This window comes from Phodopus roborovskii, unplaced genomic scaffold, assembly GCF_943737965.1.
Source record: "Phodopus roborovskii unplaced genomic scaffold, PHOROB, whole genome shotgun sequence".
Classification (NCBI taxonomy): Eukaryota; Metazoa; Chordata; class Mammalia; order Rodentia; family Cricetidae; genus Phodopus; species Phodopus roborovskii.
In genome coordinates, this window is record NW_026126517.1 from 36163674 (window position 1) to 36177333 (window position 13660).

Genomic DNA, 13660 nt, shown 5'->3' on the forward strand with positions numbered 1-13660 from the left:
CCAAATACAGGCGTTTTAGACAAGTCTGGGAAGTGGGATAGACTTTGCTTCCCTTCTGCTTACTAAATCAAGAGAACAGGGCCTTGTACAGATCTGGTTGCCTCTAACCTTCCACACCCCACTTCCTGGAGTAGGTTATTCTCCTCTCTCTAATATTCACCTTGGTTTTTTTCCTTCAGGGCCCTGACACAGACATGGGCTTGGGAAACTCTTGGGGGAACAGGTGATCAGTCAAGGCAAAGTCTCACCTGAAATCTCACAAGTTTGTGGTTCAAGAGTCAATGCCCTCATTTCCTTAGTGTACCTCAGACCCTTCCCCTGCTTATGGCAGGACTGAAGCAAGCAGGGTTGCCCAATAGCCCTCATGAGCAGCTTTCTCCTCCAACCACGAGTAGCATTCCTAAACCTCAAATGTTCCTCATAATCCCTGCCTGAGGGGTTGAGTCTCAGAGCCTGGGAAGCAATGCTCTCTCAATTCCTGAGCTGTAAGCCCGAGTAGGCCCCCATGCCCTCCTTTCCCTCTGCCCCATCCTCGACAGAACTATAGTTTAGTTCATTTGTCCTGAACATCTTTTGGGTCTGCCCATTTCCTCCTACAATGGTCACAGTCACTCACTCCCCACTTGCATCACCGACCTTCCTGCCTCTTCTCACTCCCTACCCAATCCTCTCTCTGCACTGTGACAACTTATGAGATCCTTTCTAAGACTAAACAGGCCAGATCAGCACCTGTCCTTTTAAAGTCCCTCTCTGGATCTTTATAGCATTTGAAATATATCCATGTCAAAATCCTTGACATGTTTTTTTACAGCCTGCCCTGATCTGGCCCCTGCCTGCCTTTCAGTTTCACCCCCTCTTACCAAAAGAAAAAAACAAAAGCAAGCATGTAAAAAGTCAAAAAGATACAGAGAGGCACACAAAAAAGACAAACTTAGTGTACCTACTAAGATTTAGCTTTTGTTGTTTTCACCATAGACCCTCAAGCATAGGACCACGATTCCTTCCCCCTTTTATGGGTGGGGATACTGAGGCTCAGAGGCAGTGATGGAACCAGGATTGAAGTTTGTCTTCAGGAGTTGGAGCCTTTGCTTTTTCGGGCTTGATGATCTGTCTCTACTCTAGTCATCTAGAATGCTCAGCTACCTGCCTTGCCTCTCCCATTATCTCTATCCACTCTGACCTACAAGGTTAAACACTGTTACTTCATGGATTGTTTCCTGTGTCAGCCTCTCCAGCTGTAGCTAGCCTCACTATAGCTCTTCACCTTGCATTATCTCCAAGGCCCTGGTACCTCTGTGTCTCCTTATTTGCGTTCATGTCTTAAGAATGGAATTGAAGGCTGGAGATATGGGTCAGTCAGTAAAGTGCTTGCTGTGAAAGCATGGAGACCCGAGTTTGCCCCACCCCCACCCCAGAATCCACATGCAAAGCCAATGGCAATGATACATTCCCATGATTGTAGGAAATCCCCAGGGTTTACTGGCCAGCCAGCCAGTCTAGCTGAATCACAGAACTCCGGGTTCAGTAAGAGACCCAGTCTGAAAAATGAGAGGGTATTTTTGATTAAGAGCACTGGATGTTCTTCCAGAGGACCCAGACTTGATTCCCCACACCAACATAGAAGTTTACAGTCAACCTGAACTACAGTTTCAGGGGATCCAATACCCTCTTCTAGTTTCTGTGTACACCATTGCATACATGTGATGCACAGATATACATGCAGACAAAACACCCATACACATAAAATAAAAATAATCCTTTTTATAAGGTGAGAAAGAGACCTGATATTATCTTATTATCTGTGACCACACACACACACACACACACACACACACACACAGTGGACTTGTGCTGAGGAGGCTGAGGCAAGAAGAACATGAGTTTATGGCTAGCTTGGGCTATCAGCAAGTTCTAGGACAACCTGAGCTACATAGTGAAACTCTCTTAAAAGCAAAACCACAAACAAATAAAAAAGAACAAAGAGTTGAGCAGTAGGATGCAAAAATCAGGAGCCATACCATCAGGCAGACCTGCAGTGAGTCTATGGGTACCCACAACATGCTCCTAGACTAACTTCTCTCCCTGAAAAAGCCTCAGCTTTCTCATCCATAATATGGAGACATTGGACCCCCTGAAGTGGTTAGAAAGATTTAGAAACAAACAGATAGTCCCAGGGGAAGGCTTAGCATCTGGTAAGCTCTCAGAAAATGGGGACCTCATCTTCTCTGTGAACCTATGAGGGGAGTCTACATCTAAGCATCGCATCACTGGGGTTCATCCCAGAGTTCAAGAAATACTAACAGCATGCCTGACTGGCAGAAGGTGTAGACCTTGAGCCTCTGAGGACTGGACCCTGGCAGGCTTTCATATGTACCACCCAATATCCACTCTCCATTAAAAGGTCAGGTGGTTGGGAGGAGGGAAAGGATCATCCCCCCAGAGCACCAATGAGCACCATCTCCCAGGAAACCCAGCCAGGAGCTACCATGGAAACTGCTGCTGTCACATGCGTCCGTCACTCTTGGCTCCAGAAAAAAATTCTCAGAATCTATTTAAGAACTAATAAAATAATGATGATTTTGCTCACTCTCACTGGCCCCCTAGCTCAGGCTTCTGCCCCTCTCCTTCTTTCTACCAGGCTCTCCTTACTTCCCTAAACCTGCTTTCTGCTCCCCCACCCCCTCCTTTCCTTCCCATCCCCACCAATAATTCTCTTTCTTTGCCGTTTTCTAGGTCTGTCTCTTACTTTCTCCCATAATTTCTTGCTGTGTTTCTCCATCACTCTCCATGTCTCTGCTCTCCATAGCTCTGTCTCTTGGTTTCTCCTCCACACTCACAGGTGGCCATGCCTAGGGACTGGTCCTGTCCTCCTGGTCCCTGGTCCAGGCCAGTCCAGACCTGTCCAGCTCGCCCTGATCTGCTTGGATTGATCTGTCATCCCCTCTAGACTACAACCTGAGTCCTGTCGGTGTCTCGGCCCCCACCCACAGCCTGGTACACTGCAGGTGCTCTACTACCAGAGGGTGGGTGTGTCAGGGCCTTGGGTGGGAGGGAGGATTACAATGGTTCAGGCTTGGCCTGTTTTCTTTTCCTTTTTTTTTTTTTAAATGAGTCTCCCTCACCCCTCCCACCCCAAAATTTGATCCAAAGAAATTGCTCAGCTGTGACTGCCAGGGTGTTACCATGGTTACTGGGTAGCACTTGTGGCTATGGTAACAGGAAGCTGCCTGTTGTCTCGGCAACGAGCACATTGGAAAAAATGGAGTGGCCCCTGATTGGTGCAGAAGCAGTACATTTCCTGAGGGGAGGGGGTCAGATCATCACCTTCTCAGGCCAGATGGGCATCAGTTACCCCTTCCTTCAGGAACAGGAAGGCCGCTGTTCCTTTCTCCCGGCACTCAGCTGTCTGCCCCAACATCAATCCCTCACATCCCACGCACCCAGCTCTTGGCAGTTTACCAAGACCTTCTGCACCCCCATTACCTCATGTGATTCCCCACAACACCTATGAGAGGAAGGTGAGATGGGGATTCAATCATGAATTCACTTAGGGTGGTTGGGGGATGGGAAGGTGGGGGGTGTATATTGAATCACCTAGGAGTTCTTTCTGGTTATACAGTCCCCCACCTGAATAATCTAATATGGTTCCCGGGTAATTTTTTTTTAAAAAGCCACATCTGATCAGTAAACCCCTGAATTAAAAGGTGAAGCTGGCTGGAGGAGGGAAGGGTTGGAGGGAAAAGTGAAGTTGCTTTCTAGGTTTATAACCTGAGTGATAGAAGATCGAATTTGGGTGAACAGATGAGCTCCGATTCTGGTGTGTTGAGTGGGAAGTGCCAGTGGGCCTTTCTTGCCAGGATGCCCAGCGAGCAGCTGGAAACCTGGGTCTGAGGCTCAGGAGAGAGTGTGGGCTGGAGACGCAGAGGTCTGAGTCATCCCTGTGTGGAGAGCTGCTGGGGCTGTGGGTGTGGGTGAAGTGATCCAAGAAGAATTGGAACACAGAGATGAACAGGAAGAAAAATGGTGCCTAGAGAACCCTAATGCTGTCAGGGAAGGAGGGATGGTGGTGTGAGTGCAGAGACTATCATGGCACAGACAGTTGGGAGTGTTTTCCCTGATTAGTAAAATGAATTTGAGAGATAGTAGCTTACTTAAAATTATAAGACCAAGAATTGGCAGAGTTAGGGGTATATAGCACCAAGTCTGAGTCCCAGACTGTTTAATCTAAATAACCTACAGCTATATTCACAGTTTTAGACATAAACCACAAGCGTGCTAGAGCAATTACACCCTCCCACCCAATTCCTCTCACTCAAAGCCTTTCTTTATGCAAGTCCAGGAGCCTGAGAAACAGGCACCACATGGAGTTACCCTGGGTCCAAGGCAGAAGAATTTCTTTGGCCACTGCTTCTACTCTGTTTACCACTGAGTTTCCTACCAGCCACTCCTTCAGGTTCCAGTACTTTCTAAACACCTGGGTTTAAGGAAGCAATCTTGGAGAGAATCTATAATCCCAGTGGGATTGGAGGGGTGAAGTGTAAAGGGGGCTGGGACTCAGAGTCTGAGGAGCTCAGTGGGAAGAATGAGGCCTTTGGACGAGACAATCATTGCTAAATGGGTGTGTTGGTCCCATGTCTTTCAGATGAATCGTCCGATCCAAGTGAAGCCGGCTGCCAGTGAGGGCCGAGGAGGTAACTTCCCTGTCTGACAAACCTCAGCATGGTACCTGAGTAGAAGATGGATGGGCCCACTCCTGGAGTTAGTCCTCTGCCAGGGCTTATGACTAGACCCAGTCCAGATCAGTGAAGTCTGGAATTGTGCATCTCAAGAAATAGCTCAGCCATCCTAACTCAAACTGAGAAGGGATGGGTTCTAGAGAGCTCAGACCCAAAAAGGGCAGAAAAGGCAGAAGCAAGGAAGGGAGCTCTCACTATCTTACTCCTGGAGAATGGCCATTACTGCCTTGCCATGTAGAATTTGCAGGAGCACATAAAAAAGCAAGCTGGGGTTGTTCTTTTTCAGATTCCTCTGGGTCCACAGAAGGGGCCACTCATTCCTTTCCTGTCATGGCCTGATTAATCACCATAAAAGATGAGTTGACACAACAGGTATTGTGAGCTGTAGTAAGGACCTTAGCTGTGTGCTGAGGCTCACAGAAGTCTTTAGACATCCTTAGCTGCACTGTCTCCTGGTAGAGAGACTGAGGCTTCTTAAGAGTGGTGAGGAGTTCTCATAGCCATGCTCTAGCCAGCTTCCCTGCTAGAAAGACAGTGCTTTCTTCTTGAATTGGTACTTGGTATCTTTCTTGCCTTTGGGTTTTAGATTATCCCAGGGTATCTGCCTGCAGCCCTTCTTGATGCTACTAACTCTCCCACTCTGATAAGATAGACTTTCCTTGTCCATCTGACCCAAGATCAGCCATTACTTTGTTATGTGAGAGTCTAAGATTTAGGAGAGAATGGAGCTCAGTTGATAGAGACATGTATTGACACCCCACTAATTCCTTCATACTCTCTATTGATTTCCTGTCTGCATTCACTGGGAGCTTTGGTGGCATCAGGGTTCTGTTTGGTCCCAACGAATATTCCTTTCTCCCTTTAGATTCTCTGACATTTGTCTTTGATTCATAATCTCTAGTCAAGATATTATCAGTCCTACATTGCCTTGGAGAAATATGCCTAGGTTATTTTTTCTTCCCATGAATGTCCTTTTTCATCTCAGTCTTTCCAGACAGGCTTTTCTGATGTTCCAGTTGCATACAAAACATGTTCAAGAATCTCTTCTCATTGGGAAGGTCTGTTAGGGATCAAGGCCATTGTTGGCCATATTCTAAACTCTACCCAGCCCAGGTACATGACATAGTCCCTCAAAGAAGTTACCTATGAGTACATGAGTGAGCCGAGTTAAAAATAGAGTGAGCTGTGTAGTTCTTCAACTATGCAATCTATATGTTCTAGAAATACCAAAACCTGGTAGACCTGGTCCCATGGAGTCCCCAGATTATGAGGGGTCAGGTGGGAATACAAACAAGGGCTCACTATTCAATGTGAATGGTGTTTCTCAAGGAAAAGCCTAGGATGTGACTATCCCCATACAAATGAGGGGTATGCTAGGAGAACAAAGTGAGCTCCCAAAGCGACCACAAAATGTAACAGAAAGTAGTCAGACAGAAAAAGGAGGAGAGAGAGGAAGTATACTCCTCAGGCAGAGGGACTGACATGTTCTGAGGCCTCAGAGCTCAGCAGGACATGGTACAACTTGGAATCTTTCTCAGCAATTGGTCCATGTGCTGAGGTACTCAGAGTACATATGGTCCTGCACATCCTGTCAGAACTCAGCAGGTGGCTGCTCAGAAGGTGCCTCCATGCCAGTAACACTTCTGCTGGCCTTGTAACATCAGCTTGAGTATTAACATTTTCTTTCTCCTTTTTGGCTGTGCAAATTTTGCAAGTGTCATGTCACTGACAAATTCTATACATGAAGCCTCTCCCTTGTCCACCCATTCATGTTCAGAGTAGTTCAGGGGCAGGACAAGAAGTCTGGCTGAAAGGAAGGCTGCCTACCAGCCAAATTTATTGCTTCAGGAATGTTATGTTATACAGATTTTTCTTGACAAGTGATGGTTTCAAGGACTAGGCATTCTGAGCACATCCTTGAATAATCTTTGCAAATATGCACGACCACATCTCTCAGTGCCTCTTTGCTACATATTCAGGAGAGGAATAAAGATAGGAACTCTTGCAAAACAATTGGGCCTTTGTCATTTATAAATATCTTATTTACTGACTGACCTGTGTTCTATAATCATGTGACTAATCAAAATAAGTTGCTTTTCTTCAGGGCTATCACATATTTCTTCTAGATTAAAGAATTTGTGTGTGTGTGTGTGTGTGTGTGTGTGTGTGTGTGTGTGTGTGTGTGTGTCTGTGTACATATTATGTATGGGTGCCTACAGAGGCCAGAAGTGGGCATCAGATCCCTTGGAGCTAGAGTTGTAGGTGTTTGTAAGTTGCCCAGGATGGGTGCTAGGACCTGCCTTCTGGGTCTCTGATAAGCAATAAGCCCTGGTAATAGCTGAGCCATCTTCTCAGCAAGCCCCCCTTCTTTATACAGTTTGATTGCTGAATTTCAATGCTCTCTAACATGTGAGAAGCTCGATTTTGTGGTTTTTGTTTGTTTTTGAGACTGGCTGTGTTTGTACTCACTGATCTACCTGCTTCTACTCCCAAGTGCTGGTATTAAAGGTGTACACCACCACACTTGTCTGAGAAGTTCACTGTTTTTAAAGATGATTTTTAATGCCTCACCTCTGAAATGTAGTAAACAACACACACACGGGACAATTAGTCCCATTAAAGTCTTATTTCAGTGACCTCAAACATTTTGTAAGCCTGATTGTACCTGTTCTTGTATTCCAAGCTGGTGAACCTGTATATTTTTACTATTGCTTGTGTTGAAGCCTTTAGTTTTCAGCTAATTACTAATAGTTTCTGTGTCTGAAAAGAACATTTGTGTCAATGAAACCTTAATTTAAAGGATATCAAGGCTGCTGATGTCTGTAATCCCAGAATTTGGGAGGCTGGAGTAGGAGGCCACCATGGGCTACATAGTAAGTTCAGGCCAGCTTGGGCTATGACATGAGCCTGTTTCAAAACCAAAACAAAATCTTTTTTGTTTGTTTTTTAAAGATGTTGCTGTAGGTGTGGTAATTCAACAATTAAAAACCCTTGTTAAACCTGATGCCCTGAGATCAATCCCTGGTACCTTCATGGCAGAAAAGACAAATGACTGTTACAAATTGTCCTCCTCCACATCCATGCCATGGCATGTGAGCACCCATACACATGCAAAGAAATCCTTATAGTATGTAACTTACAAGAGATATCAAGGCAAATGTAAACTAAAAGTTTCCAGTTTATTATCTGGAAGGAATCATTATATGATTTTTTTCTCCTAAAACAGGAATCAGAAACCAACCTCAGGAATCTAGGAAGGTAACCCTGCATCTTAATACAAAATTTGCATCTTAATTATTAAAGTAGAAGTTACTTCAGCCTTTTGTTAAGTGCACTGTGAGAGCACAGATAAACCCATCAGGTCGACTTCTTTGAGACCTGAACCAAAGTCCTCTTATCATCCATACAGAAATATAAAATGATCCTTTTAGCAAAAGCAATGAACACACTAATGCCATTTTAGATGTTACTGGTAGCACTGGACATTTCATGCTTGTGTGTGTGTGTGTGTGCGCGCGCGCACGCGTGTGTGTGTGTTGGTGCATCTGCTTGTGGAATTCAGAGGTCAATCTCATGTCATTTCTCAGGAACTGTCTATCTTGTTTCTTTGAGACAGGTCTCTCTGGGACTTGGGATTCACCCCAATGGGCTAGCTGGCTGGCTAGTGAGTCCCAGGGATTCTTCTATCTCTGCTTCCCCAGTACAGGAATTATAAGTACACATCACCATGCCCAGCTTTTTACATGGGTCTGAGGATTGAACTTGGGTCTTCATCCTTGCAAAGCAAGCACTATACTGTCTGAGCCATTTCCTCAACCCCAGAACTTGGGATTTCAATATCCATAGCACAATAATGATAGCAGTACAGCAGGATCTGCCTAATGAAGGTGCTAGGACTCCTCTTCTTCCATGGCTGTCCCTTGCAAACTCGGGAGCACTTTTCTCAAAGATAGGCATCCACACCTTCATAGACTACATTATTTTAATGTATCTGATTCTATGAATTCTGCAGCTAAGTTCCATGGTGTTCATAGAGTCCATACCTTGCAGGCCTTGTAGCCAGTAGCAGTTATATATTGAACAGTATACTATTAAAGAAAAATGAATTGAATTTCCTAGAATGAAGCCATCATCTACCAAATGAATAATATTTATTTCTGTGTTGGTCATACATGGCATAAAAATGCCTCCAGCATTAGATTTATTTTAATATGAACACTTATTTATTTTAATATGAGCACCAGGTGTAATAAGACATGTGACTGGTCCCAGATACTTGAGATGCTGAGGTAAGGAGATCTCTTGAGCTCAAGAGATTGAGGCTGGCCTTGTCAACATAGTAAGAGTCTATCTCAATAAATAAGTGGAGAAAGTTTCCTGGGATAAAATCTCAAGGTTCATGTGCTTCAAAATGGAAAATATTAATCTCAAATTATCTAAAATCAGAGGTAAGAATCCTAAGTTGATTAAACAATGATTACTACATAAATGAGCATTATTTGTCATTCATCATGAGGACCACTATGGTTTTTCTTACCTATATTGCCTCTACTTTGAGAACCCTAATAGTAAGTTAAACTGTAAGAATAATCTTATAGGAAAATAATTTTTTAGTCACGATGAAATCAGTGAACCTTCAAAATCAGTGGACCACAGTCAAGAAATTAATAAATCACCATAGTGATTATTCTGTTTGTTCTACTTCCCAACTGGGCTGAATTTCTTTTAGCTACACAAATCTTTACACATTCAAGATGCCTGAGGTACAGAAATAGATTAAGGAATCAATACACCCAATCAATACACTCTTTCCACTTTTTAATTAAGTAATTAATTAATTCAAAACTTGAACTTTTAATCTTCCTGCTTCAGACTCAGTGCTAGAATTACAGGTGTGCACCACAACCCTCTGGTTTAATTTTAAAAAAAAATGTTTATATGTGTACCTACTTGGCATGTTTTCCATGAGTATGCAGTTTCTGCAGAGGCTAGAAAAGAGTGTTGGATCCCCTGGAACTGGAGTAACAGATGGTTGTAAGATGCCATGTGGCTGCTGGGAATCAAACTGGGTCCTCTGGAAGAGTAGCCAGTGCTTTTAGACATTGAGCTATCTCTCCAGCTTCTTAATATTTTTAAAAATATTTGTTTATTTTTCGAGATTAAAATATAATTACATCATTTTCCTTCCTTTTTCTTTCCCTAACTTTCCCCAAACTCTCCCATATATCCCTCCTTTTCTTTTCTTTCTTTTTTTTTTAACTTTTGTTTTTTTGAAACAAAGTTTTTCTTTGTAGCTTGGAACTTGCTCTATAGTCCAGGCAGGCCTTGAACTCAGAGAATCACCTTCCTCTGCTTTCTGAGTGCTGGGATTATAGGTGTGCACTAATACAACTGGCTGTGTATTATTACTTTAAATCAGACACTTACTTTAGCAACAACTGTTGTAATAAATACAGTCAATTGACAGTCATTTCTATCTTTGGTTCATAGGCTTCTTAATTCTAGAAAACTACTCCCAACCTTCCCTACAAGTCTACCTTGCTTTGTTTTACAGAGAGCACTTGAGAGTTAACTCTTTGCTTCTTGCAATGTGTTCTGCCTCTGAAGGAAAAGAAAGCTAATTGTCTGCACCTTGGCTGAGAGCAGATCATGCTAATTGAATGTTGTAACACTCTAGGGCCTTGGCTGCAGTGGATCTTAGACAAGCCCCCATCACAAATAATACCTTCCAGATGTGGATGTGCAACCCACAAAGGAAAATGTATCCCTGAAGTGTCTTCTCTCTAGGGGACTAGTTTATCTTTCTAACTTAGCCCTGCCTCTCTTGGATCATGATGAAGGGTCAGTAGCTTCTTGTTTTCATTTCCTGCTCTAAGTCTTTTTGTTTCCATTAAAGCTTTCATTTATGTTTTAATGGTAAAATACAAAGAATAGGGTACTGATAGATGGATAAGTAGTTAAGAATACTAGAGGACCTGGGCTTGATTCCATGCACCTAGATGGCACTTTAAAACCATCTGTAACCCCAGTTCCGGGCAATCTGATGCCCTCTTCTGGCCTTTGAGACACCAACAACATATATGGTGCACATATACACATGTAGGCAAAACACCTATACACACAAAACAAGAATTCTTTTTATGTATCATTCCAACCATTTTAGTGTTATACTTACTAGTGTTAAGTATATTCATGTGTTTGTGCAACCAAACCCTAGATTTTAATCTTCAAAATGTAAATAGCCTTGGGAGAGGACTCAGCAAATTATTTGCCATGCAAGCCTGAGGACCTGAATTCCATCCCAGCTCCTATGTAAAAAGCCTTCCCACCTGTATGTCTTCCAGTACTAGGAAAGTAGAGACAGAAAGATTACTAGATTTTTTTTTTTTTTTTTTGGCCAACTAGTCTTTCTGGCCAGCTGGTCTAGTGAGCACCAGAATCAGTGACAGACCTTGTATCAAAAAATAGAATGGAAAGTGATTAAGGAAGACACCAAGTGTCCACCTCTGGCTTCCACATCCACTCCTATACATGTGCACGTGCACTCCCCCCCAACATGTACACAGAAATGTGTGCACATGTGTGTTCACGCACACACAAAACCAGGCCCCTGAAACTTGACACCATTAAACTTTTCCCCTTCTCTGTAGCCTCCAGCAAACACCACTCTGCTTTCTGTTTCTAACAGTCAGATTACTCCTGATAACTCATATAGGCAGCATTTGTCTTTTGGTGACTGTCCTTCTTTGCTCAGCATAATATCTTAAAGGTTTATCCCTCCAGGTGGGAAATGTCAGAATTCCTTTTCTTTTTAAGACTGAATAGCATCCTACTGGATACAAAAGCTGCATTTTATTTACCCATTGATTATTAGTGAGTGTTTGGGTTACTTTTACCTTTGGGCCGTGGTGATTACTAACATTATAACTAAGTATGTAGACAAGTCCTTATCCTGCTTTCTCAGAGGGCAAATGTCACATGATATCACTCCAGTAAAATATAAAGAGGAACTCTTTATAGAATAGTGGCTGACAAGAGAAGGGAATGGAGACAGGAGAGATGTTAGCTCAAGGATCCAGGTTTCTGTTAAGTGAAGGAACATGTTTTAGAGGGTTGTTACAGAGCATGGCAACTATAGTTAATAATAATTTGTGAAAATGACTCAGTTCACATACTGCTCCTGCAGCATCCTTATCAGGTGGTTTCCAGTCACCCATAACTCCAGCTCAAGGGAATCCAATGCCTTACTGTGGGACTGGAGAGTGGGCTCTGCAGTTAAGAGCACTTGCTGCTCTTGGAGAGAGCCCAAGTTCAGTTCCCAGGACCATTATCCCATATGATGCCCTCTTCTGGATTCCAATGATTCTGCAAGTACATGATGCACATACTTAAAGAAAGCAGGCACATGTATGTACATAAATTAAAAATGAATAACCAAAAAATCCATAAATCTAGGGATGGTGGCACACACCTTTACTCCTAGCACTCTGGAAGCAGAGTCAAGTGAATGTCTATGAATTAGAAGCCAGACTCATCTATATAGTGAGTTCCAGAATAGTTAGGACTATATAGAGACACCTTGTTTCAAAAATAAATAAATAAACAAATAAATGAAATTTTAAGAAATGAAATAAATCTTTAAAAAAACAAATTTAAGAATTTACCCTGAACCAGGCAGTGGTAGTGCACGTCTTTAATCCCAGCACTTGGAAGGCAGAGGCAGGCAGATCTCTGTGAGTTTGAGGTCTAACTGATCTACAGAGTGAGTTCCAGGACAGCAAGGGCTGTTACACAGAGAAACCCTGTCTCAAACACCCCCCACCAAAAAAATAATTTACCATGAAAATCCAAATAGGGTGATGGATATGTTAATTAGCTTTAGCCCTTCCACATTATATACATATATAAAAACATGAAATTGTATCCCATGAATAGATACACTTATTAATGCTAAATTAAAATAAAAATAATTTTGGAAAAACGTACAACAAAGCTTTTAATACTTTGGCATAAATACTTCAAAAGAGGTATTGTTGGATCATATGGCAATTCTGTTTTATTTTCTTGGGGACTGCTATTACATCTTTTGAGGAAGGGCAGTGAGACAGGGTCTTGCTGTGTGGTCCTTACTGGCTTGGAACTCCTTATGTAGACAGGCTTGCCTTGATCTCACAGAGATCCATCGGCTTCTGCTTCCCAGGTACTGGAGTTAAGGGCATGCACCACCAAACCAGATATTATTTGGATATTATTTGTACTATAGCAGCTGTGTCTTTCTAACCTTCCTCCCTGGCGCCAATGTTCCAGTCTCTCCATATCCTCAGTAACATCTGTTATTTGTGTGTGTGTGTATGGTGTGTGTGTGTGTGTGTGTGTGGTATATGGGAGAGAATGAATGGGTGGGTGTGTATGCCTGTGGGTTTTTGATAGCAGTCATTTTAGAAGGTTGGAGGTGATGTCTCCTCTTAGTTTTGACTTCCACTTTCCTAATGATGACTAATATTAATTTTTTTCAAATGCTTCTTTGCCCATTGGTATATCTTTGTAGAAATACCAAATTAAGATATTCGACCATTGTTTGGTTTTATTTGTGTCTTCGGTTGATTTTTGAGACAGTGTCTCATTATGTAACCTAGGCTGGCATCCAGGTGACCATTCTGTCCCCATCTACCAAAGCACCATCAAGCTCTTTGCTCACTGAAGTCAAAACTTCTTTGACAGAGTCTCACTATGTAGCCCAGGCTGGCCTGGAACTCACTATGTAAACCAGGCTGACCTTAAATTCACAGAGAGAGATCATCCTCCTGCCTCTGCCTTCTGAGTGCAGATTAAAGGTGAGCACCACAACTGGTTAAGTCCTTTGACTTTTGACACAGAGTTTCATGTAGCCTAAGCTGAACTTTATGTAGCTAAAGATGACCTCG

At 42.9% G+C, this 13660-nt stretch overlaps 1 protein-coding gene across 5 annotated transcripts in view; it reads left to right on the plus strand.

Moving 5' to 3' along the window:
- The window catches only part of Celf6 (CUGBP Elav-like family member 6), a 30371-nt gene that overhangs the window by 8581 nt on the left and 8130 nt on the right, over nucleotides 1-13660 (plus strand). For all 5 annotated transcript variants that reach the window (XM_051197636.1, XM_051197633.1, XM_051197634.1 and 2 more), the window contains exon 3: nucleotides 4643-4691. In XM_051197636.1, coding sequence (XP_051053593.1) covers nucleotides 4643-4691 — 49 coding nt within the window. The remainder of the gene's footprint in view (nucleotides 1-4642; nucleotides 4692-13660) is intronic.